This window comes from Cydia strobilella, chromosome 1, assembly GCF_947568885.1.
Source record: "Cydia strobilella chromosome 1, ilCydStro3.1, whole genome shotgun sequence".
Taxonomy (NCBI): Eukaryota; Metazoa; Arthropoda; class Insecta; order Lepidoptera; family Tortricidae; genus Cydia; species Cydia strobilella.
In genome coordinates this window covers 27,718,604-27,732,193 of record NC_086041.1, presented here as the reverse complement: position 1 = coordinate 27,732,193, position 13,590 = coordinate 27,718,604, and the positions used below count along the sequence as shown (strand labels likewise).

Sequence of the window (13,590 nt, the reverse complement as noted above, 5' to 3'; positions counted from 1 at the left end):
AAGTACAACGGATCCGCTATCACTGGGGGGTGAAAGCTTAGACTCAGTGTCCAAGTTTGTGTACCTAGGGAGCGTATTACCCTGCAAAGGTGGAGCGGATGAAGACATCGACAACAGGATAAAGAAGGCGAAGGCTGCGTTCGCTCAGTTAAAGGCTGTCTGGGAGTCAAATGTGCTCACGCGACGTGTTAAACTTTCCCTCTTCGAATCCATTGTGAAATCAGTGTTGCTTTTTGGCTGCGAAACGTGGAGAGTGACGAAGGGCCTAACGAATAAACTTCAAGTCTTCGTCAACACTCAGGTCGATACTTCGCGTTTTCTGGCCAAAAACTATTCGAAATGAAGACCTATGGAGTATATGCCGGCAAACACCCATTGGCGAAGAAATCGCGACACGGAAATGGAGATGGATAGGACATACTATTCGAAGAGGGGAAACGAATAACGGAACCGTCGCTTTCGGTTGGAAACCGCCGGAGGGAAGCCGTGGCTCCGGGCGCCCTGTACACTCTTGACAGCGGTCCGTCATGAGTGAGCTACGAGCGGTCGGGTTGAGCTGGAGCGAGGCCAGAAGGGTCGCTGAAGATAGGAAGGAGTTGCGCGAGCTTGTGAAGGCCCTTAGCACCTCTGGGGTGCCATAGGACAACAACAACAACAACAATAAGATGTATTTTTTCCGCAAAGATGTCTAGGACTTTTTTGTGTAGAATTTAATAAGCTTTAATGTTGCCTTACACCATATTTTCATAGAGAACGTATATTTAGAGTAAAACGCAAATTTCTCTAGGATGGTACACATTTTCCAAGATGGCTGCGATTCCTTGAGGTCCCCAAATGTCAAATAGTGTTGACATGAAAAAGAGACCTTTAATTAGCATACATACCAAATTTCATATCTTTGGAAGGATTTCGAGGTTAGACTTAATCCGATTGTGCTATACGTGAAGTCACTCACTACCCCTAGGAGTTAAAACTGTTGCTGGGCATCGTCGTTCATCTTCCTCGTCGAAAGCACTTCACCAACCTTTAATACACCATTTCGTTGGAAAGATTTTGTTAAACCTGTTTATCTAATTAATCAGTTACGCAAACTCTTGCCTCCTTTCACCGGATCATTAATATGTAATTAATATAAATAATTTCAACTTTAAGGAAATACTTGGCCTGTCAAAGAAAATGGAGTAGGCATTTGGTACTTTGAATGAATTTTAGGTACTGATACTTGATAACAATCTTTAAAGCAAAAATAATCCGTTTCAAATTACAGTCAAATTATTCGTATTCTGTCAAATTATGATAATTTGTCAAGGCTCCCCAAACTTTTAGTCTCGGTTTGATAGATTTGTCTCGAATGAGATAAAGAAACAATAAACCCTAGCCCATTATTTTTTTAACTAAACGAAGATTACAAATATTTGTTAAGCTTTAAGTTGGTTCTCAATTTATGCTTGCATTTTGTAAGCTGCCTGAATTGCACTTAACAAAAATCATTCACATTATTTTAATAAAATACTTAGATGAATGGGGAGTCGTACTCGTGCTACACACAATCGACGAAATGATGGCTGACAGGTTTTCCATTATAAACATGTTATAAACTGTCAAATTTACTTTACATGCAAATTTTATCATATTACGAGTAGGCATAATTACAGACAGTTTGGTTTAACACTTAAACTTTAACTGAACCTGCAGCCATATGAAATTACTGTCCATTAACCGCATACTTTTTCACAAAATAGGTAATTAAATAACTAAGGAGAGCAAAAGAAAAGGGCAGACAATGTCGGCACTCAGCCAAGGGCACTGTAAAGAAATCTCGGCGAAAAGTGCTCACAAAGAATGCAGGATAACCCGGGCTTTAATCGAGGCCTTTTATCAGGCGGTATTCGAATATATATTTTGATAGGGTCCAATTTCATTGGCGATATGCATAAAACATTGATTTCTTAAAATATGATGCGATGGAATATTGTGAGGCCCCGAGGCCGACTTCTTGAGTTTGTATAGAAATTTTCATAAACAGTGACCCGTTTTTAGGGTTTCGTACCCAAAGGGTAATAACGGGACCCTATTACTAAGACTCTACTGTCCGTCTGTCTGTCACCAGGCTCTATCTCATGAACCGTGATAGCTAGACAGTTGAAGTTTTCACAGATGATGTGTTTCTGTTGCCGCTATAACAACAAATACTAAAAAGTACGTAACTCGGTGGGCGAGTCCGACTCGCACTTGTCCGGTTTTTTACTTTTATTATGATAGATATGTTTGTATGTAAAAGCCTAAAATGTAATTATGGCAATTTGTGTATCTGCTATTGGTATTTACAGTTTTTGATTTTTGATTTTATTTCCTGTAAATAAATGCACAATCTGTTCCTTACAGACAATAATGACAAATGATAATTTACTGACACAGTAAGTAAGGGCTGTTTTATATCCTAGATACTTAAATACTAATGTTCAATTGGCCAATATACCTACCAATCTGTGTATACTACAATAAATATAATATACTAATATGTAGAGGAAATGTATAACTTTCTTTTAAACATTTATTTTTTACTTGATCTGTTTATCGATAGCAGGATTATAGATATTTGTTGTTGACAAAAGTCGATTCCTCGTTTTTGCTAGAAAAAGTTCTTAGTATATTTACGTGATACAGTGCCAGTGGGTAGATTGTTCCACCGACCCTGTGATTATTTCTTTATTGTAACTACCTAAAAGTTTAAGAGTGTTGATCTTGGATTTAAAACTATAATTGCTATCAAATTACGTCCCGGAGTATCGTAAATTAAGAAGCCTTTTCTTTAACATAATATGTAATATCACTTACTGAGGGCACAATTATTACTAAATCGAGGCTGAAATAATATTTTTTTATCAGTAGACAGTGAGTAGGTACTATAATGTAATGTACGAAAATAATAAGAAGTGTTTAATTACCGACATCGACATCAGAAAACCAAACTTTTCATAAAAATAATTATTATGCTCTTTAAAAAAATGTTGAAAATACTTTTCTTGCTTTCTAAATCGACGTTATGGTTACTTAAAATTTAATATCTGTCTCTTATTCTTTCTGACATCTCTAGACTCGAGATTCAGTGTTGGTCAAAAGTCAAAACCAAACAGTTAGATATTTTTTTTAATACCTCGTGTCTAAATTAATATTAAATATTTATTTATTTAATCTTTATTGCACAGAAGAAAAAAACCTTACAATACAAAAGACGGACTTAATGCCATAAGGTATTATCTACCAGTCAACCTTTTTACAGTTTGTTTTTAGCAGGGACAAGAATTCCGCTTAATTAATTGTTACGACCAGCAGCAGCAGCCCATAAAGCGCGATATTTTTCAACTCATAAGAAACCTCGTCTCGTTCGATTTGTCTCATTGGGGAGTAACAAAGGCTAAAGTCACACGAACTCGCATATATTGTATACATGTGTGTGTGTGTGTGTGTGTGTGTGTGTGTGTGTGTGTGTGTGTGTGTGTGTGTGTGTGTGTGTGTGTGTGTGTGTGTGTGTGTGTGTGTGTGTGTGTTTCTGTGTGTGTGTGTGACTTCGATTGTATGGCGGCGGCTAGGTGCGTGCGATTCTTAATATAATTTCTGGTTCTGATTCTGAGTTTAATTTCTGGTCCAGCTCACAGATCAAACGCATAAAAAAATTCAGTACAGAAGAATTATTTTATTCATGAAATATCAATATTAATCAAGTGTCAAGTGAACGTTTACTAATTCGCGATCAAACCAATGCATAGCTAATCAGTGTAACATGCGTTTTAGCACATACGCGAGATCAATGCACATGTATTTGCACAACAATTGGCCAAATCACTGGTTCACTTCAATAGAGTCGGGGGCACTGGGAGCGGCATGCCAAGTTTAACAATCTGGGGGCCGATTTTTGAATTTCGAGCGCTCGATTTCGTGTGTTGCTCCCTTCAATACTATCTCTACTATGTAACTCCGAACTTTTATATTTTACTGTATCCTTATTTATATAAAATACTTATTTATACACCGCACAACACAAACAAATACATGTCACTAATTGAATTATAATTTCAGGTTGTGTTCTACAAAGATGCGAAGCACTTCATGAGGTACATCAGAAATCGAGACCCCCCGTATGAGATAGTTCCCCTAACTGGCGCTGTTATTGATGTAAGTAACCTGTAGAATTGTGCGGCCTAAGCTCACTAAGTTCTTAAACTCGTATTGTTTTGTAGGTATACTCCATTCCAAATAGGATTAAGTAGGCAGAAGAAAAAATGAAAAAAATATTTATTAGCAAAATAATTTAAACTAAAAACTAACTAAAAATGTGGCCACCATTTGCCGTTTAGTTGATAAAGCAAAACATAAGCAGAAATCAGAATAGAACTGTGTGGCGAAGACCAAAATTTTGGAAATCAGTAGGACAACAATATTAATACACTGATTTATACAGAAATTTATTGGTTTGTAAGAAGACATAATTCTCCCAATGAGGGCTCCACTGGACGGTCGACGCAGTCTAAGAAATGGTGGGCGATATCTTTTGTTTAGTATCTTGTTAGTTTTCAGGTTAATTTTCTCTTCTAATATCTATAGGTATAATCAGGCTATCAAAAATTATTTATCTAAAATATTAAACATATTTTAAATGTGCCTCTTGTGGGATGCCACCTGCGTCAGTACGTTCGCCGCCACGCACCTTGGCCGCACTGTGCGATCGGCGGGAGCTGCCGCTGAGCGGGCGGCATCCCTAAAGAGGGACAAGTACTCGGGCCTAACAAGCTACTTGTTTGTTCCCCTTGCCGTGGAGACGTCTGGGTGCTGGTGCGCGGAGGCAAAATCTTTTCTCGGGGAACTGGGGCGCCGCCTGCAGGAGAGGGGCCACGACCCCCGCTCCGGGTCGTTCCTGGCGCAGAGGTTGTCAATTGCGGTTCAACGCGGAAACGCAGCGAGCGTGATGGGCACCTTTGCGTCGGGAACGATGCGGGGTGGGTTATTCGAGTAGTTTTTTATAGGTTACTTTAGTTTTATTTATAGTTAAGGTTTTTTTTTATTAGATAATTTTTATTTCTTAGGTATTTTTTAAGTATTGTGTAATATTTAATTTGAAGATTTAATAATCTGTAATTATTGTAAAAATATATTGTGTAATTTTAAATGTTGATTTCAAATGAGAACCAACTAATACTTGCTTCCAAAAATATTAAACAGCCTTCCGAAACATTTACAAGATTTATCCTAACCAATCCGGAATCAACTAGATATGAAAAATACCTGTTATGAATATATTTTATAAGAAAAATAACTTTATTATAACATGTGTGCAATATTAAAACATACCTATGTAGTGCATTTAGTCAAAACTCTGGCTGTAAACAAGCCATTTTGGCTTAGCAATTTTATTAAGAAACATGAAACTACGATTTATTTAATGTTTAGAACTTTAAGAAATCAAAAAAAAAAGTATAGTCAGCTTTATTAGTAGCGGATGAAATCTACAGTTCGCCTTCAAATGCATCTGTCACAGTCTAATTACTCTACATATACCTATAGAGATCTCTTTTTGTAAAGTTATTGGAGAATGGTAGGTACTTATGATGCGTAGTCTGATCCGTTACTTTTGATGCGGACTGTCCAAAATTTCGAAATTTGTTTGTTCTGTTTCGAAGTTTGGCGTTTTTGGATTTGTGCACTACCTACCTATTTCCCATTTTCTACATTTGCTTTAACCACGCGTATTCTATTTCAGATAGCAACCGTATCCGCTACCACTGTGACGTTAGACAAATTAGATTTCCCGGCCTCAGGATCATACGCTTGTGAGATTGCCTTAGATTCGCCTTTATACTCAAAAGTCTCCAGAGTATATGAACTCAATATTATTGGTAAGTTATCCTTATACAATATACTTACAATTTTAGAGAAAGAAAAAACTATTTTTAAACTTGTATTAAATTATTTAAATTACATCTAATGTAGATGCTGCATAGCACGAACCAACTGTCCAAGGTTTCAAGAACATAATTCTGCGATCCTAGAATTTGAGCTTCAAATCTTTCTTTTTAATCCTCTTATCAACATTGTTCCGTGATCAAATTTTTGTAAAAAGTGGCCGCCAATTTTTTTTTTTAAGTTTGGTCAGATCATGTCGGAAATCAGTGCAAATGACAAACTAATAAAAAAAATCGGCCAAGTGCGAGTCGGACTCGCGCACCGAGGGTTCCGTACTTTTTAGTATTTGTTGTTATAGCGGCAACAGAAATACATCATCTGTGAAAATTTCAACTGTCTAGCTATCACGGTTCATGAGATCCAGCCTGGTGACAGACAGACAGACAGACGGACAGCGGAGTCTTAGTAATAGGGTCCCCTTTTTACCCTTTGGGTACGGAACCCTAAAAACAAGCCTTGTAAAAGTAGGTACATTACGATACAAGTTCGAAAAATAGGAAATTCGCAACGACTGGCGATAAATTTAAACACGACCGACGGGAGTGTTTTAAATCGACACGAGTTGCGAATTACCTATTCGCACATGTATCGTACAATGTTTTACAGTACATATGGCCCTTTACGTAATGTGCTCATTATCATACTAATGCCGTAAAGTAGCACCATATGTACTGTAAAATATTGTATGAGACATCTGCGGAAAGGTAGTATTGAATTTCTCTTTAGAAACCACTTTACAAACTTGTATGAAAAACAACTAATTATTCCTATTATTTACAGTGCGTCAGAGGTATCGGCCGAAAATAAAGATTAAAAACAAACGTTTTTCACCTAATGACTTTCTGGATGCAACCTGCCACAGCGCCCCCGCGCACCCCGCTCCGCACCTCACCTGGTTTATAAATAATGTCAAGGTAAAGTTTAGGTAGAACTCCACAAGTTTAAATAAGACTGAAGTTGAACGTTCTGTGTCACTGAATACACCGTCATCTCTTGGAAGGAAAAAAGTAACCGCTGACTAACGACGTCACTTGAGAACTTTTACTGTAGCAGTAAAATTTGTAATGTTTATTTCAGTACGTGTACATATTTATAGTACGTATCGAATATTCCAAGTTGAAAACATTCAATTCCAAATTCTGAAATTACTAATTTTTTTAAACATTTTGTATAGATTTAATTAGACATTTTATGTTGACGCTAATCAGATAATGGATTCGGGCCAAATTAACATGATACGACTAGCATTATTATAAGAATAAAGTCTTCGACAGAAAGAAAAATTTCGTTAAATTATGTTTTAAGATATCGTTTACATAATATTGTCTTCGGTTACCGCGATAGTTACTCATGAAATAAAACTATGAAAACGGATTATATCGCGTATATTGAATTTATAATACATCCCGACGTTTCGAACCCTTTACAGCGTTCGTGGTCAACGGGTGACTGAGGAAAAATTACAAAGTGCATGCGTGCATGTTTGCATGTACAACCAGCCTTAAAGTTTATAGTCTATGATTGTTCATTATTTTAGTATGTGGGTATTTTTGCACTTTGTAATTTTTCCTCAGTCACCCGTTGACCACGAACGCTGTAAAGGGTTCGAAACGTCGGGATGTATTATAAATTCAATATACGCGATATAATCCGTTTTCATAGTTTTATTTCATATCGTTTACATATTATTTGACATTAGTAAAATACGAACTACGATTTACCACCAAAAATCGGATTATAAATTCTGCGCACTATCAAAGATTATTACGCGCTCTCTTTCAGATTGAAACCTTTTTCAGTGAAAGTTGAAAAGCCCCCAGTTCCAGGTAAACGAGAAACGAGTAAAATGTTATTACGGGTTAGGGGCATATGCAATTTGTGCACCCAGCCGCTCTAGTTAGCCGGGCCGTATCCTGCTCGAACCCGAGCGAGCCACGATTTTATCGTAACATCGCGATCTGCGGCCGACATAACTAGTCAAAAGATACCCGTTGCATTGCCGCGTTCATTTATCTGCCTTAGTTTTAATGTAACAACAACTTTTGTGTTACGTACCTATTTGAAAACATAATCGACTTTACTAAATATGTAAGATGTATTATGTACTTTATGTAAAATTTAAATAAATTATATTATATTGTATATTCTGAGATAATTCTCGTAAACTATTTTAAATCATATTTTTTTTAAAGTAATGATTCCAAATTTTCTTGTTTGAAATAAGTAAGTAGGTATTCTTTGATTTCTGACAATGAATAATGTCCTAAATAATAGACGATTCAATATTCAACCTCATTGTTCATTTATGAGATATTATTTGAATATATAATACCTATTGATTGATTAGAAAAAAAATACAATGATTCATATCAAATATTTATTAAAGAATTGAAGAAGTCGAAATAAAACTTGCATTACTATTTTAATCATTGTAAAATATAACTAGTTGTTATATGAGGACAGCTAAAACGCACCCAGTCTACTTTTTGGCATAATTATCGTAATAATTTGTGGTTTTGTTAAGTACTAAACATCATTGCCAAGGTCTATACGGTGTACTTATTCATGCCTAATTTCATTGTCAATTGAGTGGTAATCTTTGTTTTTAGGGTTCCGTACCCAAAGGGTAAAAACGGGACCCTATTACTAAGACTCCACTGTCCGTCTGTCTGTCTGTCACCAGGCTGTATCTCATGAACCGTGATAGCTATGAAATTGCGTTGAAATTTTCACAGATGATGTACTTCTGTTTGCCGCTATAACAACAAATACTAAAAAGTACGGAACCCTCGGTGGGCGAGTCGCAATTGTCCGGTTTTTTTCATTTAGTCTACTTCCTTACAAATATAAAGAATCTGTCCGCAGCTTCGTCTGCGTAGAATTAGTACATATTTAATGCATCTTGGTATCGGTATAACTTGGTTTCAAACACTTTTAATCGCTAAGGAGTCCTTGAAATACGATTGATATAGAGATCTTCGATTTTTAGATCGATTCGTTTTATTGATTAAATGGTAACGACAGGTAGACGAGAAGTTGACGATCCCGCACGGCACGACGCCGGTGCACCGGCGGCACCACGGCATGCAGCTGAGCCTCACGTCGTCTTCGCTGCATTTCCCGTTGTCTGGGCTCGAACGCACGCCCAATCAGACTGTCGACATCACCTGCCTGAGTACCATCCCTAGCTATGCGAGCGTGGTAGACGGGTTTTCTGATATTCAAAATCACACAATTTCCAGTAAGTTTCTTTTTAAATTGGTTTAAACTAACACAATTTTCACTCATAATTTTAAACTGACACGATAAGATAAGTTTATTGAATAACTGTGTACAGAGATGCTGACAATAATACATTGATCCCTAATCAACAGTTATCCATCACGGATGGGAGTTAATAGCGTAAAAACTTACGTTTATGGCCTGACGTTACGTTCGTGGTCACAGGCAGACTGGCGAGGTGGCGAGGAATTGTATCAACATCTTCTTGCTGCGCAGGTTTTGCCAACTACCCGCACTTGATTTCGATTATTAACTTGTACGCTAGGGTTGTCACTTTGCCTACACACAACACTCACAACATCCGATGGTAACGTCACGTTTACGCGATTAAGTCCCGTGTTAGTTTAAAATTATAAGTTTCTTTATTTCCTAGGAAAGTTTCCCTTTGTGAGTTTGCAAGTAGGACAACTGTGTCACAGGGATATTGGTGGACTCGATCCTCTGCTTTTAGGCCATGTGTGCGAAAAGCGAAAAAACTAAAGCATAAGCTCTAAAGCAATAATAAAACACAAGCTACCTTTCTCTGTTTGGTTTGCCGATATTTAAAATGACGTCATATACACTACGAGTATACACAGTAGGTTAGGTACCTACCTACCTATCATATAAAGGAATTGACGAAAAAAAACTACCTAAGTACCTAAAAAGGCTTACCCGGTTGCCAATTTACATACCGTACCTAGTAAGTCCAAGGAAGTCGCCTGTTAGTATCCTAAAATATGATAAGTATTCGTTTTTTGACAGATGGTATGGTCGCATTCATAATTATTAATTATGGATTTGTTTGTTTGTTTTTTGAATGTTTTTCTTTTTTCTTGTATACTTGTTTTTTTATTTTTGTTTGTGCTCTTTATGTATTTCTTTTTGGTTAGGTTAATATGTTTATATATAATTAGGTATTCTTTGTGTGTATCTTTGTAATGTTTTAATATGTATCTTTGTGTGTTATCTGTCGTGGCATCACCGAATGGGCCCTACGGAAGACCAGCGCTGGCTTTATAGCTAGCATTATGCTGAGTTGGGTCCATTTCGTGATGCACACTTGATGATCTCTTCTTTTCTTGCTGTTGTTGTCTGTACATATTCGTACTTGTGTTGTGATCGTCACGAATAAATGTCTTTTATTATCTTATCTTATCTTATCTTAAAATAATAACTACTTATCTTGATTTTCTTAGGCCTTGATTTTCTATTTTTATTTTATTAAGGTATTTTAATAAGGTATTCTAATCAAAACTAAAAATAAACCATTAAGGATTTAAAATAGCCTACCGGTATGAAAGTAGTAAATTCGTAATATATTAAGATCATATTGGTATTTTTGATCCGACACAGCATTAAAGGATATCAATCCAATAAGATTAAGGCTTACGATTTAGACGTTTATTGCTATTGTATTATTTGCTTATTATTTCAAAGACGATATTCCATTATATTCAGACCACCTCTGGTTTGCAATAAAACAGAGACCTATAATAATGTAGAATAATGGATCAGGAACGTATGTAATAACTTTTTCATATCGTTATTGCGTTTTTGCTACTTCTTTATAGTTTGATGGGTTTCTCATTTGAATTAAATGAGCATTCATAAAACAATTGATATCAGAACGCAGAGAGCGAGCGTTATAATAATGATGAGAGTAATTTGCGCAAAAAAATTAACTTTTGTATATCTTGTATTTTTCTATCCGCTTATTTTAATGAACAAAATGCTCTGGAATAAGCTCAACTAATAAAAGGAATGAAATGATTCGTAAAGTTGAACATAACATTTATTTTAGTTAACGGGCGCCTACATGTCTCTCTTTTAGTCCGTGGTGCACATGGCAAAAAAGTGCGATTTACGGCAAACGATGATGATTGAATTTCCTTCAATTGCACAGTTGTTCCTTTTGACTAAAAGATTAATTTAGAAAGGGGAGCCAATCGAATTTTTGATGCAAAATTTTGACTTACGAGGGGGTGCCTCCCGGAATTTGTAAAAAAAAGTTTTGTTTGAAAATGTCACCAAACTTATTGCAGAAACCTAAACAGGTGCGCTCATAAATTTATGATTGTATGGGACAAATCACCCCCACCCTTTCATCCCCACCGTACCAAAAATCAAGGTGGCTACCCTTCCTAAAATGATGTAAGGGTTCTAAGGACTCACTACTTATGTAAAAAGGGATCTCATCATCATCAAGGTCTGCATTTAATTTTATTTGTTCACATTTTTTCAAATAAATATTCCATGTGTATACTTTTTATAACGAGGAACAATAGGGCTTCATGTTTTTTTGTTTTTTGTGTGAATTTTAAAATAAGAAAAATATAAGCGTTTATTCCGGAACAAATAAAATAGCTTATTTTAATGTTTTCCAAAATATTTATATGAAACCGTATACATTAAATATCAGAAATAAATTGAGCATCCTTGAGCTACACGAAAAAAATGATACCAAACTTGACCACGTAGCAAAACTCCCCCCCCCCCCCTTAAGTCAAAATTTTGCATCAAAAATTCAATTATCCGCAAACTTTAAATATTAACTGCTTAGCTAGTAGGCAGTTATTGTATTAGGCGTCCTGTTCCAGTGAACGTGTTTCGCATCGAGCCCGCGCCCACGCAGCTGCCGGTGATGATCGTGAGCCCCGAGAACTCCTCGTCCCGAAGCCACGCCGCCCGTATACTAATCGTCTTTATGTTCTTGGTGTATCTTATCTAACTTGTAACACTTCATCGCTGTAGCGTAATACATAGAAATAACTGTGGTAGGAATTGAATGTATTGTCGGAAGCAATGTGATTTCTTTGTTATATTAATTTATTTTTCTATTATGGATATTTCTATTTTACTCTTTTCTATCTAAAATTAAGAGGCAACTAATTTGAGATACTAAGTAATATTATGGACAATTACTCTAAAATGCAATTAAATTAGTATTGAAAAACAGTGTTGTGAAACGACTACGTACCTAATGTATTTATATTTGAATTGAGCTTATTAATAGCGTCATGTAAAGCTATCAACCACCAAGAAATAGTGTACTGTTTGGGTTACTCAATCACTCTGTTTGCTCGTCACTTTTAATGGGGAGCTTCATGATATCTATAACACTTTAAACTCTCGCGTTTTGTACACATAATTAATGTCATTACCGGGTCTACGCGATTAAATTTCATTATTTTACCTTTTTTCCGACGTTTCGACTAGGTTGCACAAGCTGTGTCACGGAAGACTGACGTCCCCGCAAATGCCAATTGAGATATTGGTAAACAACACTAAACTACCCGACATTAGTATATATAAATGTTCGGGGTAGACAAATAAATTTTATCTACCCGTTTCTGTTTAATGTTTATTGTCCACGGCACGACACGCAACACTAACAATATCCGCGCACTGCAGTCGAAACGTCGGAAAAAAGGTAAAATAATTAAATCTAATCGCGTTAGACCCGGTAATGACGTTAATTTCATGATATCTTTTGTAAATTTAAAATTTTCACTTTCTTACGCAATTATGAGACTGAATTAGGAAGTTAGCGATTTTAATATGACCTAACCAGCCCTATCCCCAAAGCTAGAAGTCCCTTAACAAGTCCTTACTTATACTTACCTTATAGAATAGAATTGTGGCAAAAGCCATTTTATAGATATAAATGGCGAACATAAATCATATTTATAAGCCAAAAATAAAATGTACCAACCAGTTTCCATCAAGGAAAACTTGAAAATGCATTATAAATCTGGTATAAAAAGATGACAATGCAAAACCACTCGCTCCTTCATTTACTGAGCCTCGAGTTTTTATTTTGTCGTAATATTGATTCATATTATTTTTGTCTTTTTATGGGATAATATGGGTGTTCGCTGTTAATCATATAAACCACATATATTATGTAGGATATAGAATTGTAAGTTTTAACTTTGTTGCAGATTTGTATAATAAATTTTCGAATTGAATGTTTATATCAGCTTAGCTATTTTAAGTGAGATCTAGGAGCAATCGTGTAACAAAAACATATCATGACTAGGAGTGAGTATTTGTATCAAATTTATATGTGTTGTGGGGTAAAAATGGAAAACAAATGAGATAATTATGGATAAATGCTTCTTGATGATGATGACTAAATAAGTGTTTGTCGACAAATGTTACTGTAACGTTTAGATTTTGACCCAATCTACATTAAATTTGTGCGTAGGGCATTTTTCGAAATTTAACCCACAAATACGCAAACGTCACTGACTGTAATAGAACAGCAGTACTGTTCCGTTGGGTAGCTCTGTTTACTTGTTGTTTTGTTGTGGTCAAGCTGCACTTACGTTTGAGTGCACATTGAGTGCCGGGAACCCGCTCGGC

General features: G+C 36.0%; 1 protein-coding gene across 1 annotated transcript in view; it reads left to right on the top strand.

Moving 5' to 3' along the window:
- Window positions 1–12,342, top strand: part of LOC134744107 (uncharacterized) — a 71,704-nt gene extending 59,362 nt beyond the window's left edge. Inside the window, exons 4-8 of the mRNA XM_063677804.1 lie at window positions 4,081–4,176; window positions 5,759–5,894; window positions 6,742–6,875; window positions 8,986–9,202; window positions 11,823–12,342. Of these exons, the coding sequence (XP_063533874.1) occupies window positions 4,081–4,176; window positions 5,759–5,894; window positions 6,742–6,875; window positions 8,986–9,202; window positions 11,823–11,953 (714 nt within the window). The 3' untranslated portion in view covers window positions 11,954–12,342. The remainder of the gene's footprint in view (window positions 1–4,080; window positions 4,177–5,758; window positions 5,895–6,741; window positions 6,876–8,985; window positions 9,203–11,822) is intronic.
- The last annotated feature ends 1,248 nt before the right edge of the window (window positions 12,343–13,590 follow it).